Consider the following 19,461-nt stretch of genomic DNA (forward strand, 5'->3'; position numbering starts at 1 on the left):
CATGAGCAAACTGATGAAGTTGCTGATACCTTGATGGAGTGTCTGCAAAACCAAACGGCACAAGGTCTGGCTAATATTTGCAAAACAGACTGAAAAATTTGTGGTCATCCACCGGCAGCACACTCCACCCCCGTTACCCCTATATCCCTTAGTTGGACGTGTGATAACAGGTTAATGGAGAAGACGAAGTTATATTCATAAGGAAATGCATGATTTATACTGAAAATAAGACAGCTGATACTTTGATTTACCCTTGTTTGAAGAAAAATGTACATGGACTTTCGTCTCTAACCTGGATCGTTTAGTTGACTTGACAGATAATCGAAGAGTTTCGTTCTCCTGAATCGTATACGATGAACATATAATAACAATAGCTAGTGATTGAAGGCGAAAAAATGGTTTACGTTTACAACAATACAAGACATTTGAATAAACGATTATTGAAATCATTTGAAACAGCATTGATCTTTTCCTTTCTTTTCTGATTTTATCGGCTTTTTCTCTGTGACATAGAGGTTCTTGTTTTTTCTCTCTTTTGACCAAGAGTGACTGCTTCCGCAAAGTGTCTCCCTCTCTCAGTTCGCCTTCGCTACCAGTTTCCACGTTTTCAAAAACGAGCAAAAGGAACAAGAGAAAAGAAATAATAACTTCTGTACTTCTCTGACTGGGTATCACAAATGAAGGGGGAAGCGACGACGAGATGATTTCTTCACCCTCCTATATTTTGTACTTTAACAATATGCGTACTAAGAGTGCACTTTAATTTTCTTAGTACGATTCTTTGAACAATACCAAACTGGAAAGCAAAAAACGTTTTATCAGAGTACCCTGCTTTATTGGAAAAACATTGACCCGATAAAACATTCTAAACATCTCTTTGAAAAATATCTCCTTTCTGATTTATCCCTAAATATCTTCAAATTTCGCTCTTTAGCACTTTAATTGATTAAATGTCGGCTACGTCTGGAATGACTTTCAGCAGCTCAAAGAACAGGTTGAACCAAAATGAAGATGGAGTGTACTGGGGTTACAAGCTTCCAATGCAGACATTTTTGCACTTGCAATGCTCCTTGCTAGAAACTCTTGGAGTGGTGCACATGTTCAATGCAGTAAAGTTACGGTCTGCGGTTTCTCAGGAGCTGATGGATTATAAACTTATACTACTACATGAGAAATTTCTGCAATTTGATTGGCTTAGAGCGGTGGTATTTCAGCTTCATTTGAAATACCTACATGTGAAAATTACAAACCTTGTGCGAATAGTAGTATAAACAAATAATAGCATGATTTGTACGTGATATTTGGCATAAACACGACTAGTGATATTTCAAAATTGTCTCAAATTTCACTCGCCTAACGGCTCGTGAAATTACGTATAACAATTTCGAAATATCACTCGTGGTATTTATGCCAAATATTACTACAAATCATGCCATTACCTATACTAATCCTAACCCAGCGATAGCGCCGGAGTTCTATAACTGATCATTATGAACTCCCTTCAGAGTTTAGATTTGACACGTCTTTAGGTGCAGATCACAATCCACTCAAAAATACTTGTACTGTATGTCTTATTTTAAAATGCGAATTAAAAACGTTACTGAAATTAGGAAAAATTCAAGGTGTTTTTATGAAAAACGTTCATCCAAGTAATCTTTCAAAAGATCACTAAAGAAATATAAAAGAACGAAATCATTTGTTTCTTTTCATTCGCCGTACGATTCAGTATTATAAAACTGAAATTATATATTATAAAATTGATGAAAATGGTCAGTATTCACATAACGTGGTTGCCGTGTATTTCTTGGACTGGTACCGAAGAATGAACATCGACTGGAACTACAAGTGTTTGTCCTTCAGACGGAGTTGGAGTAGTAGGAGTGTCAGGTTCTATTCCTATCAGGTGATCATCATCATCGTCATCATTTTCTAATGTCTGGTTTCCACAACAGTTGGAAGGATAATTATCTGCGGCCACAGAGCTTAACAGTGAGCTTTCATCATCACGAGTCCTGTTATATTCGTCTGCCTTTTCTCGATCTTTTTCCAGATAGAATGAGCACATTATGAAACAAAATCCACCCAGGGCAGAAATGAATGTTGTCATCAAAAGCGAATACTCCATGCTTGTTGCCCGAGCCGCATCATTGGTCTTTGATCCCCTTATTAGATCAGAAACCTGTATAGAAAAGAATAGAATCTTGGTTTAACCCTTAAATTGTAAGGCTCTGAAATGGAGCCTTATCTTCCTACGGTGAGACCATTCAATTGCAGCCTCCACTTTAGCAGTACCTTATCCTGCGAGCAGTGGTATCTCTTGGCCGTAGGCTACATAGTATAGCGTCCGGCCTGAAGAAACCACTTCTCGTAGAGTAGCAGTACCTTAACACGGTACTGTTTCTTTTGTATGTTGAAACTCTAAGCTCTGTGAATTAAACCCTACGGTGCGACCATTCAAAAGAAACATCTTCACCAGTACATAAACATTGTACGATTCATTCAGTATGCAGTTAAAAGCTTTAAGACGGTGGACCATAATTAATGCACTGACGTGAACATTCGAAATGAAACTTATTCAGCCGTAATATTTAACGTGCTAGTTTTTGATTCTTATTAGTTTACAACACGAAATTAGGAGGTTTTTTTTGACGTTGGGCATTACTGGCAGTGAGAGGACCAGAGAGAGGTAGTATAAGGCTGATACAATAAACACCTGTGAATAAGAACCTAATGTATTAAGAACCTCCTGACAGAAATTTGCCACTTTAATACACAAAAATACATGAACGCGTTTAGCACCAAGCAAGATCATGCGGGTTCTTATATGTGAGTTGCAGTTAAATTACGACGAATAACTTTAACCAAGGATTTAAGCATAACAAGAACATACTGTACCAAACTGTACATAAATACTGTAATCAGTTTTGTTATGGTTTTAATAATGCAGTAGTGATTAAATACTGTATAATTAAGGACAAAACCCAAATTTATTTCTTATTTGGGCAATCAACAATCAGTTATCTCCTTCACAGAAATTAAGAACCTAATTAAGAACCCACTTAGCCAAAATTACCACTAAGAATCCCAAAATACAAGAACCTATTTTGCCAAACTTCAAAAAAAGTAGGTTCTTCTTTGTGGGCGTTTACTGTACTTGACACATCCTACCCGGCAAAATGTAGTGGTGGTGTGACGGAGTGGTCAGCTCACCAAACTTAAAAACTGATCAGGCCTAGAACTCTCAGCTCTGGCTGGGGTTGTTTTTTTGTTGTTGTCCCGAGTAAGACCTCCCAACCAAGCTTATAAAAAGTCAGCTAGTATATGCTCTCGTAACTCAGGGTTTTAAACCTTATTAGCGGAGCTCCCGCGCGCGAAGCGCGCGCAGCGGAGCACCATGGGTAACAAAATTGGGTAAACTATCCATCCGAGAAAATTTGGTTATGACGTAGAGTACGCCCACCCGTACACACACTTCATGTAAGCCGATGTCAAATGTCACAATAGATCTTGCAAAACTTGACTAGCCTTTCAGTTTTGTAAGCCATCCGTATGAGTACGATTAGATTGACAGCTGTCAAAAACAGACATCCGCTGACAATTATCACATGACCATCTCGCGGGCTCAGATCAAAGATCAGTCGTTTTGCCCCTACATATAAGCTGATAAAATATGTCACACTTACCAATTCAACATAAAAACGAAACTACCCCGGGCTGGGCTGTCAGTCGGCTGACAGTCGTTTAAAGTATTACGGTCAATTGACAGCTGTCAAAATGGGATATGTGCATAGATTAACTTGGGCTCAGGTTCGCTCAGGTACACGATCTGTCATTTTCCACTACAAGCCAGACGGATATGTCTTACTCACACTCGTAGTCTGTTAATTCGAATATTCGCCATTCTAATGAAGGTTAATTGACAGCTGTCAAACTAGAGTATACGCTGACAATCATCACCTGACTGTATTGCGGGCTCATTTTTCAATCCATTGAGGTCACCCATAGCTTAGAAAATATATCTATCCTAGAAAATTCGGCAATCACGTGACCTACATCGACCACCCGACCTTCCGTCCGTCCGCACCACAGGCATACCAATGTTTAACTCACACTTTCTAGCTAGTTTGGGAGCCTGCAACCTGATATTGTACATCCATGTTTTGATTAAATGACAGCTGTCAAAATAGTGTTTCTGCTGACCAGTATCGCCTGACCGTATCGCCGGCTCAGGTATCGACCCACTGAGTTTGATTGTTTTTTGAAGTAATCCGCTGACAAGTTGCTACTTTTCAAATGATCGCAGGCTCAAGTTCAATTTTTTTAAAATGCATATAAAATAAGTCGTGTTCATGAGGCCGCACTTTTAAAATTTTGATTTTGAACTGACCTCGGACGCGAAAATTCAACCGGCTTTTACATGCAGGGAAGGCAATCGTTTTTTACTTTCCTCACTGTCACGCGTTGATCACGCTCTAAGTCCAATTTTTGTGTTCTGATTGGTCAAAATTTGACTGGTGAGTTCATGCGGAAAATTTATGCAGCGTCTGGAAAATTGTTTACGTTGACAGCTGAAGCTGACAGAGTTTTGTGTCAACTTGTGATGTTTTTAATTGTCTTTTTCCACTTGCTGTACAAAATGAAATACAGCTGCTATCAAGATTGTTCTGTAATTCATGGCTGGTTTGTTTATTGCGCTTTTATTGACAAATGCACCGCTTGTCAAAGTCTTTGGAAATCCGATTTCGGATGGCATCGTTTTCAAAAATGAGCCTACTCACTCGCCCTTGCTTGAGGCGTAAGAGGGTTGAAAAGTCTCAAGCGATTCTGGAACACTTGATGACCTTCAGAAGCAGCATCTCGACTGGTAAGCCTGAGCAATTATTGTCTTTGATGTGTGTTTTTTTTTTCGGTTTCCTGACGTCGAGCGTATTGTTTATGCGGCTTAAGTTTATACACGAGCAATGATCTAACCTACAATAGTATCAGGTTTAAAAATCCTTTAGACGTCTTTTGACCGCAAATTCAAAGAAAAGGTTCCGAAGAATATTTAGTTATGATTTTGGCTGTAAACAGAAAGCTCTGAGCGATTTTCTTGCCTCGAGTTCATCTTGCAAAAGAGCAGACACCGGGAAGCCGGCTTAAAACATAAATAAGCTTTATATGCTTACCAGACTCATGATTTTCAGAGACACTTTACTCTCAATAGTTGTCTTCGTAAATGAAAATTATTGTCTCTGTACATGTTTCACCGAATTATATTTATTTTATTGATTGTTAGTTGTCCCTCTCGCAATTTTTATCGCTGCACCGGTTGTTTCAAGTCGAACATAAACATCGCATGCAGGAATACTCAAAACGCAGCGCGTAAATAATCACTAGCTTTTAAAGATTACACATAACAAGACCATAAACAGTTTTACAAATACAGGGAAATAAAACCTAAACATAACAAAATCTCTATCATGTTGAAGCGTAACTCTTTTAATCGCACTGCAAATTTGGTGCCTGTCAAAAGTGAGAACCCGTCCGGCTGGCCGAAAAGGTGATTTTGGGAATTTTTTTCATCGTTTTCACTAAAAGCCCATACTTATTAAACTACATATCACATAGGAACAGATTTTTCTAACTGAAAAGTCCCGGCATTATGGAATTCTCTTCATGAAAACGTTTTATAATGTGCTCAATGCTATAATTTGTTGTGCAAAGGAAGGGCGTGCTTTGATCACAGGTAACCCAGACTCACTGTTAGTGCCACGTTCGGACTTCATAACATGGTTAAATATAGAGAACATATGTCGCGAAGTTTAGGTCTGAAAATTTGCTAGAAAATGGAAATAAAAAAATCGATGAAACTTATCATGTGGCAAGTTGTTGTTGTCCTTAATGTGTACACGAAGTTTCGGGAAAAATAGTCTGCTTCACCGTTCCTTCATAGTATTATATTTCAGGGTTGTCCAATTATTAGTCTCTCAAACAGAGCAATGTTGGAGAGACTGGTGAATGCAACATTATGATGCAACAGCTAATGCAAATACAATACACTTTCCAGGCCTAATCTACTGTGATCGAACATGATTGCTATTTTTGGGTGTACAAATAAGACTACTAACTCAATGTAAAGTTTGTTTCACTCCTGGACTGTCAAATTATTTTTCTCTAAAATCACTTAGCCTTTGCCTCAAAAGTCACATGAATGTACCCTGATCTGTGGATTGAAAGTTTATTGTTTCATTTAAATTATGAATTTATTAACGGGAGCTTCGCTTTTAGCCCTGGCTAAATCTATATTATATATTATCTGTTTAAGTCATTCACTATGCTCAACTAGCCATAGTGTAATAAAATCTGTTGTTGAGTTTAAGAATCTTACCTTACCAACAAGCCACGGACTACCTGCATCACCCAGCAAGTGTGAGACAAGAATCTGAACAGCTGAAGCAGTTGAGCGACGAGCAGGAATGATTATATACTGAAATCAATAATTAACAATTAATGAATGAGGCTGAGTATGTTATGAGGAATTATGAAGATTGAGGAGGGTGTTATCTGTCGAGGCCGTAGGCCAAGGAGGAAACACCCTCTGAGATCTCCATAATTCTTCATATGATACAAAAGCCAAATTCAATAATTGTTTTATTCATCATTCAAATCAATTCCGAGTTTAAAAACATAGCTAAAACATGCTTACCTCCATCGATGTTAAGTTCATCTTCGCTAGTGCACATTTAGGGTTGTTCACCTCTGCAAATATTCTCCAAATAGCAGATGTCGCCACTCGAGTTGTCTTCTTGCTGTTCTTGCCATGTTTTTAGCTATTATTTGCCTAGCTCTTACTATTGAAACGAGTGAAATGTCCAGCATTTTTGTTTTTGCAACCAAAACAACTCAACCTCGTCCCCAAGTGTTCTCAGTCAACTGTGCATTAACCTGCAAGGAAGCTGCACTGTTGAAATCATCCGTTCATTAATCACAAAATTCTTCCAAATTTGTTCATCAGTAGCTGGTTATGGTGAATTATGTGTGTGCTTTTAGCCAATCAGAATTGAGGAAATATTTTGAATGAATAATAATACTTGTTTAAAAACTCTGAATGTTTTTGCCTTACCAAAACCATATCTCCAACAGGTGCCCAGTTCATAAAGAGTAGCACTTCGCCAAAGAATATAAGAGCCTGAAAAAACAAAAGTAGCACAAGGTAAGCACAATATTTTGCCAACTTAATCAACAAGTAACCATGAACAACACCCATTTAAAATCGTAGTACTACTCACATATGTCACTTTGATGTTCTTATCTGCTAAAAGAAGACATACATAGAGGAAAGGCACTGAAGATAGTAATCCAAACGCACATACAAGAGCATCTGCTTTCCTGTTTCGTACTCTGTACCATTGGGCTATTTCTGCACCCAGCCACACACCTAATATTCCAGCGGCACAAGTGATGCCGCCAACCTTTAAGTTGACACTTCAAAATGAGATTGAAAAGAAAAATGTCACTCCTTTGCTGCTTAAACAATGACCTTATTATCATCTGGGGGTTATTTAACTGAAGGCTTAAGTCTTTCGGCTGTTAAGCATGGTTCACATGGTTCTACAGGTAGTAGTATAAACAAATAATAGCATGATTTGTATGCGATATTTGGCATAAATACCACTCATGATATTTTATAATTGTCTCAAATTTCACTAACGGCTTGTGAAATTACGTACAACAATTTGGAAATATCACTCGTGGCATTTATGCCAAATATCACTACAAATCATGCTATTACCTATACTTATGGAACCCTGACAAGACAAATACTAGTTAATTTAACCTGAGCACAGACTTTACCTACATTCTATTTCACCTTCAAATACTCTGATTACTGTACAAAGACCAGAACCTCTATAAAAGGAGTATTGACCCATATGGATTACCAGTACACCCTTATTCAATATCACTCATCTGTGCTCACCTTCTTTCATTATCATTTATTCCCTGTGTATGGCTTGCATAGAGTAGAAATTTAGGGGCCCAAAATGCCAAAGCACCAGTAACAAATGCAACACAAGTGAACCCCAGAGTCAACCAAATGAAGCTCTTCCTATCATGTCATAAGCAAGAATAAAACAAAGATATAAATATAAAAAAAGGTTAGAAAGTTCTTCATGCATGTCATCTTATTCTGTCCCCAGCTTTTAAAAAATGCCAAGGAGGCACCTCATGTTGAAACTAGATTTACCTTGAATCTCATCTGGCGCTCACAATTTTTTTCTGAACTTTAACTATGATGCTTGATTCCCCTCTCGTAAAAAAACTATTGAACAGCCTTGGTCTTATGCGTAGGTCGACAGTTAATTTTGAGCAAGACCCCGATACAGTCTACCTGGTGTGTAATTAATTAAATTTTGGCCCCGCTCACAATAGAGCCTCCAGGAGCTCAGTGAAAGAGCATCCAATCTAAGGAGGATCATGAGTTTGAATCTCATTAAGAACTCGCAATTTTTTTTCTGAAATTTCTGGTGCTTGATGCTCAAAATTATGATTTTTGACTAGTATTGTTGCTTGGACAATATCAATTTTACATCTTCTACAGTCAAAGATAATAGATGAAGAGAAAAAAGTATCACATGCAGGTTTTTCAGACATAATAAGTCAAAAGCTCTTAAATACATAGCCTACAAATACAGCTGTCTCGCCTTGCTGCTTGCTGCTAGTGACTTGTGGCGAGGAGTGAGGAGAGACAGATGTATAAATGTGGTACACATTGTGAATCATGAAAATAAACTTGAACTCACACTGAGGTAATATACTTCAGGTCAGAGAGCCAGGAGGATGTGTTGTGTACATTAGAAGCTGAAACAGCATTTGGGTTTTCCCCTCTCTCTATTGCTCCTCTTTTAGGTTCATGAACAACGAAGACACACAGGAAGACACACACAGCACCAAGCATAGGTGTTGCCTGCACAAAAAAGAGAGAGCTTCAAATGAGACATTGACACTGGAGGTTATTTGATTTTGAGCTGCTTGAATAATGAACAATATGAGAGAAAGTGGTAGAAACATTGCACTCTTTAATTTCACACCTGTTTTTGCCAGGCTGTACAATCTGTTCTACAGCTAAAGCAAATATATAATGTGAATAAAGAAAGGATAAGATTTAAAAGAATGTTAGAAAACATGAGCAGTGATGCACAACTGATTAAGAAGGAAGGTTAGCCGGAGTAATTTCCCTCTATTGTGGTATACCATTCCACTCCAAAACATACTTGGGGATAATTCTTAGGGTGCACAGAAAAAAGGCGTTGATCATTTTGAGATCGGGATCATTTAACGTGTTACGTTCCAAAGGTAACCAGCATCAATTTTCTCTTACCATTGTCAATAAAAAATCAAGAAATTAAGTTACGGTAAAATGATGGCCAAAGCACATTAATGCAGACACTGAGGGTCGTAGAAAGTGTTCGTATTGACTGGGTTTCCATATTATGTGGGGTAAATTTAGAGAAAATGTAAAACTGTCCGCAATAATAAGCGGGTGTCTGTGGTTTGACCATATAAGAATGATAACCAAAGGGAAAATAATTTGACCCTTGAAACAAATCCTCTCAAATATAATGTTCTTTAAGGAAATATATGGAGATCAGTTTAGAAAGTTTGAACTTGGATTTTGGAGGTTTAGAAGGTTAAGAGTCAAATTTGAGGGGTAATTTTTTTTTTGGAAGAAGTACATATCACATTATTGATTGTAATTTTTTCTTTTTAGTTAACAGAGAAGCAAAAAGGGACTTCTGAAAAACAAATAAATACAGAAAAGTATCTTACACGAAGTCCCCACTGCCACTTATCGTGAAAAGCCCCGGCAACTGTTGTACCAACTATGTAACCAAGCCCACTAAGACAAAACATATGACAAAAATATTAAAAAATTATCATAATCTTATTTAAATTTATTCAAATTGATTGCATCAAGGAATAAGCAGGCCAATAAAGCTTTAAGATTATTATAAAATATTTATATAAATTATACTGACATGATACTTTAAAATCAACTTAAGTGTATTATCATTCAGGTATCACAAATTATTCTTTGCACGATGACGTATTTTTACAACTAACACTAGAATTCATTTTGTTTTTCCTTCCATATTTAAATTTGGTAGTCCCAGTGAGGTTTAAATAACAAAAGCCATTATTTGCACAAGAAAGCAATACCCTAAAGGATTCTGGCTGTAATAGTACAATGACGCCATTGTACAAATGGCCTATTTTCAAACCAGTATAATATTTACTATTACTTTTATGGTCTAAGATAAATTTAAGCTTCCAAGCATGCAAGCCTTGTCTACATGTTTTGTATCAAAATGACCATCAGCTGGACTTGTACAATAACATGTAAAAAATATGTTTGCTGCGGAGCGACCGTAGGGAGCGAGCAGCAACATAATCAGGATTTAAGGGAAATATACTAGGGTATCTAAAAGATAGTAATGCTGCGGCACATTCTGTTGATACTGGCATTAGTTAGGCAGTGAGACTTAAAAGAATCAAAAATGACATTGAATGTCCTATTCACATGTTGGAAAGTACTAGAATAATTACTATCAGTCTATAGAAAGAACTCGTGGGAATGTTGTTTAGAAAATGATCAAGTGGTTATCAACTCTGGTTTTCCCACAGTAAATTGTAGGAAATAATAGAAATTCAGATAGTTTATCCATATATTTAATAAAGGGTGCACGATATTTTCAGGGGGATATACAAATTCCAGCGTGCTAGAAGGTGATGTGAAAGTGAGAAAATGTCATGCCATGCTATTCTTAAGAACCTGTATGAACCAAAAAAAGAAGGTGATTTTGACCATTCGCTTGAAAATAACAGCGGAAATCGAGATAACAAAACATGTTTTGTGTCCTACGTTGCAGACGAGGACGTGTATCGGTGTATTGAAAAGCATAATTATGGTCTTTCATTCATTCACTGCCATGGAATATGCTTTTAAATTGTTTTTTTTGCTGCCAATAGCTCGATTAATGCGGCTGGCGATCATCTTGCCGGCGGAAGTTTCACGGAAAAGGAATTAAATTAAAGACTTTTCCCAAAATTACGTAATCAGTCTCTGTGGTGTAGTGGTGAGGTGTAGTCGCGTCGAGCCGATGGTGCCGGGTTTGAGTCCTACCGAACTCTTTTTTTCCTTCTTTCTTTTTTTTTCTGTTTTTTGTGTTGTTGTTTTCTATAAATATATAGCTAAATAACTGTTACTTAATAAAGTGCAACAAACAGCAAGAAAAGTATCATGTTTCCAGAGAAAAGATAGTACATCCTATATTAAATATATGGATAAACTATCTGAATTTCTATCATTTCCTACAATTTACTGTGGGAAAGCCAGAGTTGATAACCACTTGATCATTTTTTAAACGTTCCCACGAGTTCTTTATATAGACTGATAGTAATTATTCTAGTACTTTCCAACATGTAAATAGGACATTCAATGTCATTTTCGATTCTTTTAAGTCCCACTGCCTAACTAATGCCAGTACCAACAGAATGTGCTGCAGCATTACTATCTTTTAGATACCCTAGTTACATAATATATAGTACATGCAAAAGTGATCAGTCAATATCAATTCCTACATCACTCTTCTAATGTTTACATCAAGGCTTTATTCAGGGCTCGAATCAAACTTGAATTTCAGCATGTCCTTTGGGCGAGCAGATCTCATTTTTTGCTTTATGATCTAGTTCGAGGATGATCTGCTTGAACCCTGGATCATTTACAGTGAGCTTCAAAAGTTGCTCACCCAGAAAGAAAGTCACCCGTCCCACACCTTTTCCAGCCCAGTTTATTCAATGACATATTCCTTTTTATTATATAGATACTGATGAAATACCAGGATTTTTCCTTTTACTAAAAAATCATATCTTCATTGTTCGCACTGAAGATACTATTAATTTTTTATCTTTCACGTGTGAGGATATTGGTGTCGCCATGGTTACTAACATTAATTTTGACTTTTTGGAACAGAAAATGTAAGATTTATTGTCTTTATTTTTCCTTTATAACTTTATATCCGAGTTTCATAACCTTTTTGTGACAGGCATTTTGCGATAGGTGACCACTGTAATTGCACTATTTTGCTGTTTCAAAAATGAATAAAAAAAAATTGTGTTTTATGTAGGAATTTCATCAGTATCTATAAAATAAACAGAACATTACATGGCCGCTTGGGGATACGAATTTTTATTATCTTTTCATGCTAAAAGTATCTTTCTGAGATACTTTCAGCATGAGATTTCAGCACGAGAAGATAAAATTTGTATCCTCGCACGGCCATGTAATATCCTCTATTTCTGTTGGATACTACATAACATTAATCACCCCAGTTTGTGATTACACTATATACCTTCCAACAGGAATGGCAAAATAGAAAACTGAGAGCATCTTAGTCCTCATGTCTCCAGTGAAAAGGTCTCCTATGATGGTGGGTGCAATGGTTGAGTAACTAGCCTCACCTATTCCAACAACACCACGAAGGGCAAGGAACCACCAGAAAGACTGCAGTCAAAGAGAAAAAATAGAGGATAATACACGGCTGTGCAGAGATACAAAATTTCTCTTCAAGTGCTGAAAAATATTTCATGAGTAAATGCAGCCAATCAGTAAAATATTAATCAACATGAGAAGAAAAATTTTGTATCTCGAAGCAGCCATGTAATGTTCTATTATTATTTAAGTAAACAACAATGAAATACCAAACTACAGCCCTGTATTTCACTTAAACATTTCTTGGCTGTGAACAGTGCAAATTCATCATTTCACCAGTAAAAATAACATGGTATGTTCACAAGTGAAGATCTCATGTTTTCGTGTGAAAGCTAACCTGGTATTTCATTACTGTTTATATAATAAAGTTGAAGTTCTTTTGTTAAACTTGAAATGGCAGGCTCTCTTCAGAAACCAGACTTAAATTTAAGTTTGCTCAAATTTTTTGTAAACCTCTGCAAGACATTTTATATAATAAAGTTGGCAACTTTCTAATAGCTTTATAATAACATTATGATAGTCTTTACAATGAGCACTATTAATATAATTTAACAAGACTACGACACTGTTAGTGGTCTTATGGTAGTGTTTTTTCCTAAGTAATTACATATGTAAGTACTAAATCGCAGTGACACTGCATCTTTCATTACTTACGTCTTTATTGAGCAGAGTGCTGGCAAAAACAGTTCCAGACCAAACTAATATCCCTGCTGCCATTATATATTTTCTCTTGTATCGATCTCCAAGAAAACCAAATACAGGAGCAAGAAGCATATAGCTACAGATAAACACAGTTTGTAACAAGCCTGCTACTGAGTCATTATTTTCTATGCCAAAATATTTCTGAATTCCATCCAAAAGCCCTAACGACAAAAACAGAGCAAATATTCAAAATTACTTCTAATAAATTGCATCTCATTATTTATTCACATATCATGATTCTAGACATCCTTGGAGACCTGGCATGGTCAGTTGGGTCAGGAAAAAATTCCTGACCTGACTGATCCCCTCTGGGTCTCCAAGGATGGATTCTAGAGTGACATTTACGTAATCAAGTATATCCTTTTTACAGGGGGGGGGGGGTACTTCCTTATAAGAGGCTAATAGGGATGTGCCACTCGATGGGGTCGCATTTTCATGACTGGGGTGACTATAAGGGGGTCGCATTTTCGATAGATTTACTAAAATGGGGTCGCAATTTTTGGTTTTGGGGTAAGTAGGGATTCAAAATGGGAAGGTTCTCAGTTAAAAAATCAGAAAATTGTTGTTTATTAAATTTAACAAGAAGCTCACATTGACCGCATTTACATTCCGCCGCTTGAAACCACATTGATAAGGTAGATGCATAAATAGAAAGTGACTAAGTTGGGATTGCAAAAATTGCATTTTTTAGAAAGTGACTAAGATGGGGTCTATAAATTGGCCAAAAAATAGACTGTAATGGGGTAGGGGCTCTGAGAGGCCAGCAGCACATACCCAGCAAATATTAACCCAAGTATTTGCCCCCCCCCCCCCCCACCCCACCCACCCCGGGCCTTTATATCAGCAAATTGAGACACAACTACTGTTTATGTGTTATCAGTAGAAATGCGATCTTGAATAGTAATGAACTAAGCTTGATTCAGAATTTCCTCTGCTTCCTAGCCATAATAATATTCAGGGGAGACAAAGGAAATTCTGGCTTGACCTGAAAACACTGAGTTTAACTCCAACGTATAGTTTACTTCATATACAAACATATGGTATTCTACTCATTGCCAGAGGAATGGACAATAAATATGTCAAAATATCGAAAAGGAAATGGATTCTTTTTCGTGGCTTATTTAATCATTTGGTTTTGGGTTTGTTAATTTGTTTGCAAGTGCTTTGTTTTGTAAAGATTTGAAAGGAATTATATTCATACAAGTGGCAGGGTTCTTTACAATTTTTTTTAGCCCTTTCTGGTGTGCATTTACGAGGCAGTAGGGTCTCCTTGAAGAAATTATCAGAATTAAAGGGGGCGGGGTAAGGGAGGAAAATGGCCATTCATTAAATTTCCGTCCAGACAACACAATTCAACATGGTCATGGTATTCTTACCTGGTATCGTTTGCCGGTCCATATAATTCAGAAGGTTTATGAGAAATAAGACTAACACCGTTACATAAGCATGTCTGTTTCCCCCTGAAAAACATCTGCGATTCCAACAAGGACAGCAACATTTTGGTTTCTCCACCAGCGTGGCGACAGCGTCCTCGTTTTCGCTGTCTGTCACGTTTTCTGCTGCTCCCACTGGCTTTGAATCGGGCACTGCGTCATATGACATAACGAGACGGACAAGATGATAGATGCAAAAAGTGCCTTTGCTAAATGATAATAGTCGTCGTCATGGATGAAATTCAACCTAAACTCAAGCTTAGCGTGCAGCACAAACCGGAAAACAGAAGGAACATGAGATGTTTGGTGACATTGCATACAAGAAAGGCTAGGTTACAAAGCTAACAACCATTCCCCTCCCTCCCTTCCCATAGGGAACAAAATTACTCTCGTCCCAGGGCCTTAGCCCTGGTCCTGTTTTAAACCTGATTGCTCTTGACAGCTTTGATCAACGAATCCGTTCGATCGTGGCGGGCATTGTGCCCGATTTTGAAAAAGTTAGAGATTTTCTCCCTGGGAAATCATTTGTTACTTTTTATCACCTGCGAAAAGTTTGATCTTGACTACCTGCTGTGCTAACATGCCGTTGCTTTGCTGAATTGTTTTCTTTGTTCGATTCAACATTTGCTCCCTCGCTCGACTCAAGCGCTTGTCTTCGAACGGGACAGATAGTTTACACGATCTTCGGATTTCTCTCAACAACACTTGACTCTTCAACAGAGGGGCAAACTATTTCATCGTACCTTGATGGTAGACCAAGGAAGTTAGGTGAGTGAATTTGTGTCTACCTATTCGTGACTTTTGAACGTCAAAATAAGTTGAGAGTTTTTCAGCACAGTGCTGCTTTCAATGTGGCAGTGCCGTGATTTCGATCATCAACTAAATTAGCGGTAACACGTTAATTCATTGTAAAACTAAATAAGTGGGTTAGATAAATTTGTACTCTACTTGTGATCTGTGAAGTCATGTTTGTGAGTATGTGACATGAAAAACTAAAGTTAATGTTGCTGCGGTCTCAAATTACAGCTTCTTATCGAATTCCAACCGATCAACACTGGTTTGATGCAACTAAGGATAAGATAGTTAGTTGTGTGATTTATAATAAGCTTAACTGTCGAATTAACAGTAATCAAAACGACCGGATACCCTTTTCAGTACATACATTTAGGCAGTTTTCGTGCAGTTAAAATACTCGTGATTTCTTCCTTGTGTTTTGAACTTTAACAAAAACTCATTGCAAAATACCTTGGCTGTCACTTCTGCCTTTATTTATACGATTGGAAAATATCGAAATGCAGGAAGCGAGAACAAATTTAAATACTTCCTGTCCTGTGAACGTGATTCGATAAGAAATTTGATTCATTACTAGTCTGAATAGAAAAATGAAGAAAGAAGCCATATGTTTTTTAAAAATAGGTTTGTTATATCCGATAAACATCCTTGTTGTTTATTGTGTTGATTTACTCTAGTGTGAATAATTCAGCAGCGTCCATTGTGGTCTCCTTAGGGACACTCGTCTAAAGAGTTTTTTGAAAAGGTCAGCGTCATAAATTGATTAACTGAATAACAATTATAACAGTCTGTCTACTGTTTACTGCTAAAAAATCCAAAATATTAAAATTTGGTTGAAATTGATGATTATTTAGACCACATCAGTTTTACAGTACGTGTTTTGTTTTAAGAAGTCTCTTGACTTTGCAAACACTATATTAGACTGTTAGCGAGACCGTAAAACCATTCGCAATATGCAAACATCATGCTTTGTTTAGAAGTATAACAATAATTTTAAGTTCCAGACTATAACGGGCATTGTGTATGTTTAATCTTGCACATTGTGATTTTCAATAATGGCTGTAATCAATTTCAATGATACCTCCAAATTTTGAAATTCAATTAGTATAGAAAAGAACACTTGAAAATTTAGTTCAGTTGTTGACCTGTACAAAACACCTTTATTGCTTTCAAAACTTGTACACTTTTGCCTTCAGATATACTCAAAAGAAACGGAAATTGAACATTCTATGATTAAAAAACCAGTTAACTTTTATTATTGATAAATAGCCTGAGGCAAGTGGATTTTTCTATCAGGGTAGTGAATTCTGTTCTTAACTTGCCCGACAGGCAAATGAAGTGTTTTGAGGAATTCAAATTACAGAACAACTATGATAAATCCTGCCCAATATGGCAAGCTGTAGAATTAACTCTTTTTGTTCCCTGGTAAACCAAGTTTTTGTGAAATATCTACATACATGTAGCAGTTTCAATTTAATGGATTTTATGGGACTTTGTTGACTAGGTCTGCTATTTACAATTATTAGAAAGGCCGTTTATGCAAACTGAAATATTGCTATACCCCCTCGAAGTCAAATAATTATTATATCTAGTGTGTGGTGGTGTGCTGGTCTTTTAGTTTACAAAGAGGTTGATTGATCTGTAAGTCCAGGTTTAAGCCTGAACCTGCAGGCATTTTCTTAAGACAAAGCAATGTTTTCTTACACATGAATCCCTGTTTCTCTCCACCAAAATGAAAGGGATACTGACACATAGTTTGGGTTTAACTTCTGCATCGCTAAGTGGAGGAGATTGGGTGCCTATGGGAAGTCCAAGGGCTTCCACTGGAGGCCAGCCAGCCCCTAGGATAGACTGAGTACCGCTTTCATGTCTAGCAATGTAATCCCAGCAACCCAGCCTTGAGCCCCCACACAGGGCAGCCAGGCACCCCTTCACACTGACAAGCAGTGGAAAAACGGGGAAGGGACAGGCCTGACCGCTGCCCACCCACTCTTTATTGAATTTAATAATGGCATTCAACTCTGTAGTGGATTAACATCCTGCCTATAGGGGATTAGCAAAACTTCTATCTACTTTATTTACTTATTTTCTTTTATTAGCTTTAGCTATTACTGAGCAACAAATAATAAATGCTTAATGGGTAGGGGTGCCACAACAGTGGTGAGCCAATTACAGTGGTCCCAGTACTTAATTAAACTGAAACCAGGATAAGCTGAGGCTATATGCAGTCCTGATCATTAGCCTAAGGTGTTCCTGCATCCACCAAACTGTTGTAACATTGAAGTATTGTACACAGAGATTTATGGCTAGTCATTTGACCTAATTTTTTTATTCAAACTTGCAGATGATCAAACGTGATTAACAACATGGATGTTGCAGATACCAGTCGACACTCAGCAGATTCTATTTGCAGTGATGATACTGAATATCTTCTTGGCCAAAATGTCTCCATTAGGGAAATTGAAGATGATGATCTTCCAGTTCATGAACATGGCAAAATAAATTCTACCTTTGGTAGGTCTCAATACATGTCACCCCAGCGTTCACCTAAAAAGCCTCAGCAAGTAAATTCAAGAAATGTAACATCATCATCAAAAAAGGATGTTAAAGTCAAAACTGTTAGAGGACAAGATGAGTATCACCGATCACCTAGTCGTAGCATAGACAAGCATCTGTCTTCTATGGAACCACATATGAACAAAGTGAAAGGAAAGAAATCAAAAGGTCCTCATGATTTCATAAGTAATGAAGTTGCAAGGGAGCACAGTGAAATGGTACAGAACAGTTACAGATCAAAAGGAGTGTGGCAAAGTCAAGAACTTGAGGGTGCTCCTAAAAGTAGCAAATCTATTTCAGACAGCTATGCTAAGCACACACACATTCAAGGTAATTTTCAATCACCTGAAAGTCATAAGTCTGTTCATGTTCAAAGTCATCACATGGTCACTGGAAGTCCTAAACTTAGAGCAGAACTTCATTATGATCATCCATCACGATTAAATCCTCCTACGAGGGAAAGACAAAATGCAAAGATAAGACCAACAGAACCTGCTAGATTACCAGTGCGACAAAATGTACCTGTTGTTCAAGATAATTGGGAAATTGATTCTCAGATATCCTTGGACACGTTAAATGGTGGCAATAATGTGGAAGTTGAGTCTAATGATTTGGAAAGCCAAGTGTCTGAGGCAACAGAAGATTTAATGAGAGGTGAGGATGAAGATGATGAAGATATTACAGACAAGCTCAAAGAACTCAACTTGGCTGTTAATTACGACACTAACACAAATGGTAAGTACTGACCAGCGTGAATTGTATCCATTAATAATTATGGTTATTGGACTGAGTGGAGTCCAATGTAAATTGCATTCAGCCACATTAAACTGAATTTTATGACACTTAATAATATTGAAAATTGCTTGATCTATTACTTTGCAGAGTACTTTGATGACAAGGTGCGGGAAGGTGCAGAACTCCTATCCAAACTTTTTGGTGGTCAAGTGGACAATTATTACAGTTCCTCAAGGTAAGGTTATCACCTACCCGATTCAAATCCAAATTGAAACAATGTTTTTCAGCTTATGGCAGATGTCACAATAACTATAGCTGCATGGCAGTAATGATGCTTAAAACACTAATTGTTACTTGTTTACTTAACTAATTTCCCTCTTGACTGGAAAAAGCTTAGCATTATAATTTCTCCTGAAATTTTGTGGTTGTGCCTTAACTCTTATTTAATTTCTACGACCTGGCTGACCGAACGAGAACACATTGTAAAAGGAATAGTTTAGCTCTGGCAAAAAAGCCATAACATTGTTGATTGAAATTAATTTGGACAACTACAGGCAGCCCAAGCTTTGCATAATCTATTCCTTTTTTTACATGATTGATTAACCCATTCGCTCCTGGAGATTTTGCCAAAAAACGCGTTTTAAAGCTAGTCAAGTGGTTTTCTGGTCACTGTTGTGCTATAAAGAGCTAAAACTTACCACAAACCGGTTT

The 19,461-nt window shown here is 37.2% G+C and overlaps 2 protein-coding genes across 2 annotated transcripts in view; one reads left to right on the forward strand and one right to left on the reverse strand.

Moving 5' to 3' along the window:
- Positions 1-550: 550 nt before the first annotated feature.
- On the reverse strand, positions 551-14,981 carry LOC140952915 (protein spinster homolog 1-like). The gene is made up of 10 exons (XM_073402370.1): positions 14,611-14,981; positions 13,187-13,395; positions 12,393-12,544; positions 9,811-9,880; positions 8,784-8,947; positions 7,961-8,089; positions 7,272-7,467; positions 7,106-7,171; positions 6,371-6,469; positions 551-2,179 (listed from the first exon to the last, which is right to left on the reverse strand). The coding sequence occupies exons 1-10, from the start codon at positions 14,834-14,836 to the stop codon at positions 1,778-1,780; spliced, it is 1,713 nt and encodes a 570-aa protein (XP_073258471.1). The 5' UTR covers positions 14,837-14,981; the 3' UTR covers positions 551-1,777.
- Positions 14,982-15,085: 104 nt separating this feature from the next.
- The window catches only part of LOC140952914 (uncharacterized), a 24,750-nt gene continuing 20,374 nt past the window's right edge, over positions 15,086-19,461 (forward strand). Inside the window, exons 1-3 of the mRNA XM_073402368.1 lie at positions 15,086-15,435; positions 17,804-18,750; positions 18,898-18,985. Of these exons, the coding sequence (XP_073258469.1) occupies positions 17,826-18,750; positions 18,898-18,985 (1,013 nt within the window). The 5' untranslated portion in view covers positions 15,086-15,435; positions 17,804-17,825. The remainder of the gene's footprint in view (positions 15,436-17,803; positions 18,751-18,897; positions 18,986-19,461) is intronic.

The sequence above is a fragment of the Porites lutea genome, chromosome 11 (genome assembly GCF_958299795.1).
Source record: "Porites lutea chromosome 11, jaPorLute2.1, whole genome shotgun sequence".
Lineage (NCBI taxonomy): Eukaryota > Metazoa > Cnidaria > Anthozoa > Scleractinia > Poritidae > Porites > Porites lutea.

Excerpts from the sequence above, each read along its gene's own strand:
- LOC140952915 (XM_073402370.1), bottom strand. The coding sequence starts at position 14,836 with ATGTCATATGACGCAGTGCCCGATTCAAAGCCAGTGGGAGCAGCAGAA. Across the intron at positions 12,545-13,186 it reads GCACTCTGCTCAATAAAGAC|TCTTTCTGGTGGTTCCTTGC; the intron begins GTAAGTAATGAA and ends CTTTGACTGCAG. Across the intron at positions 7,468-7,960 it reads ATAAATGATAATGAAAGAAG|TGTCAACTTAAAGGTTGGCG; the intron begins GTGAGCACAGAT and ends CTCATTTTGAAG.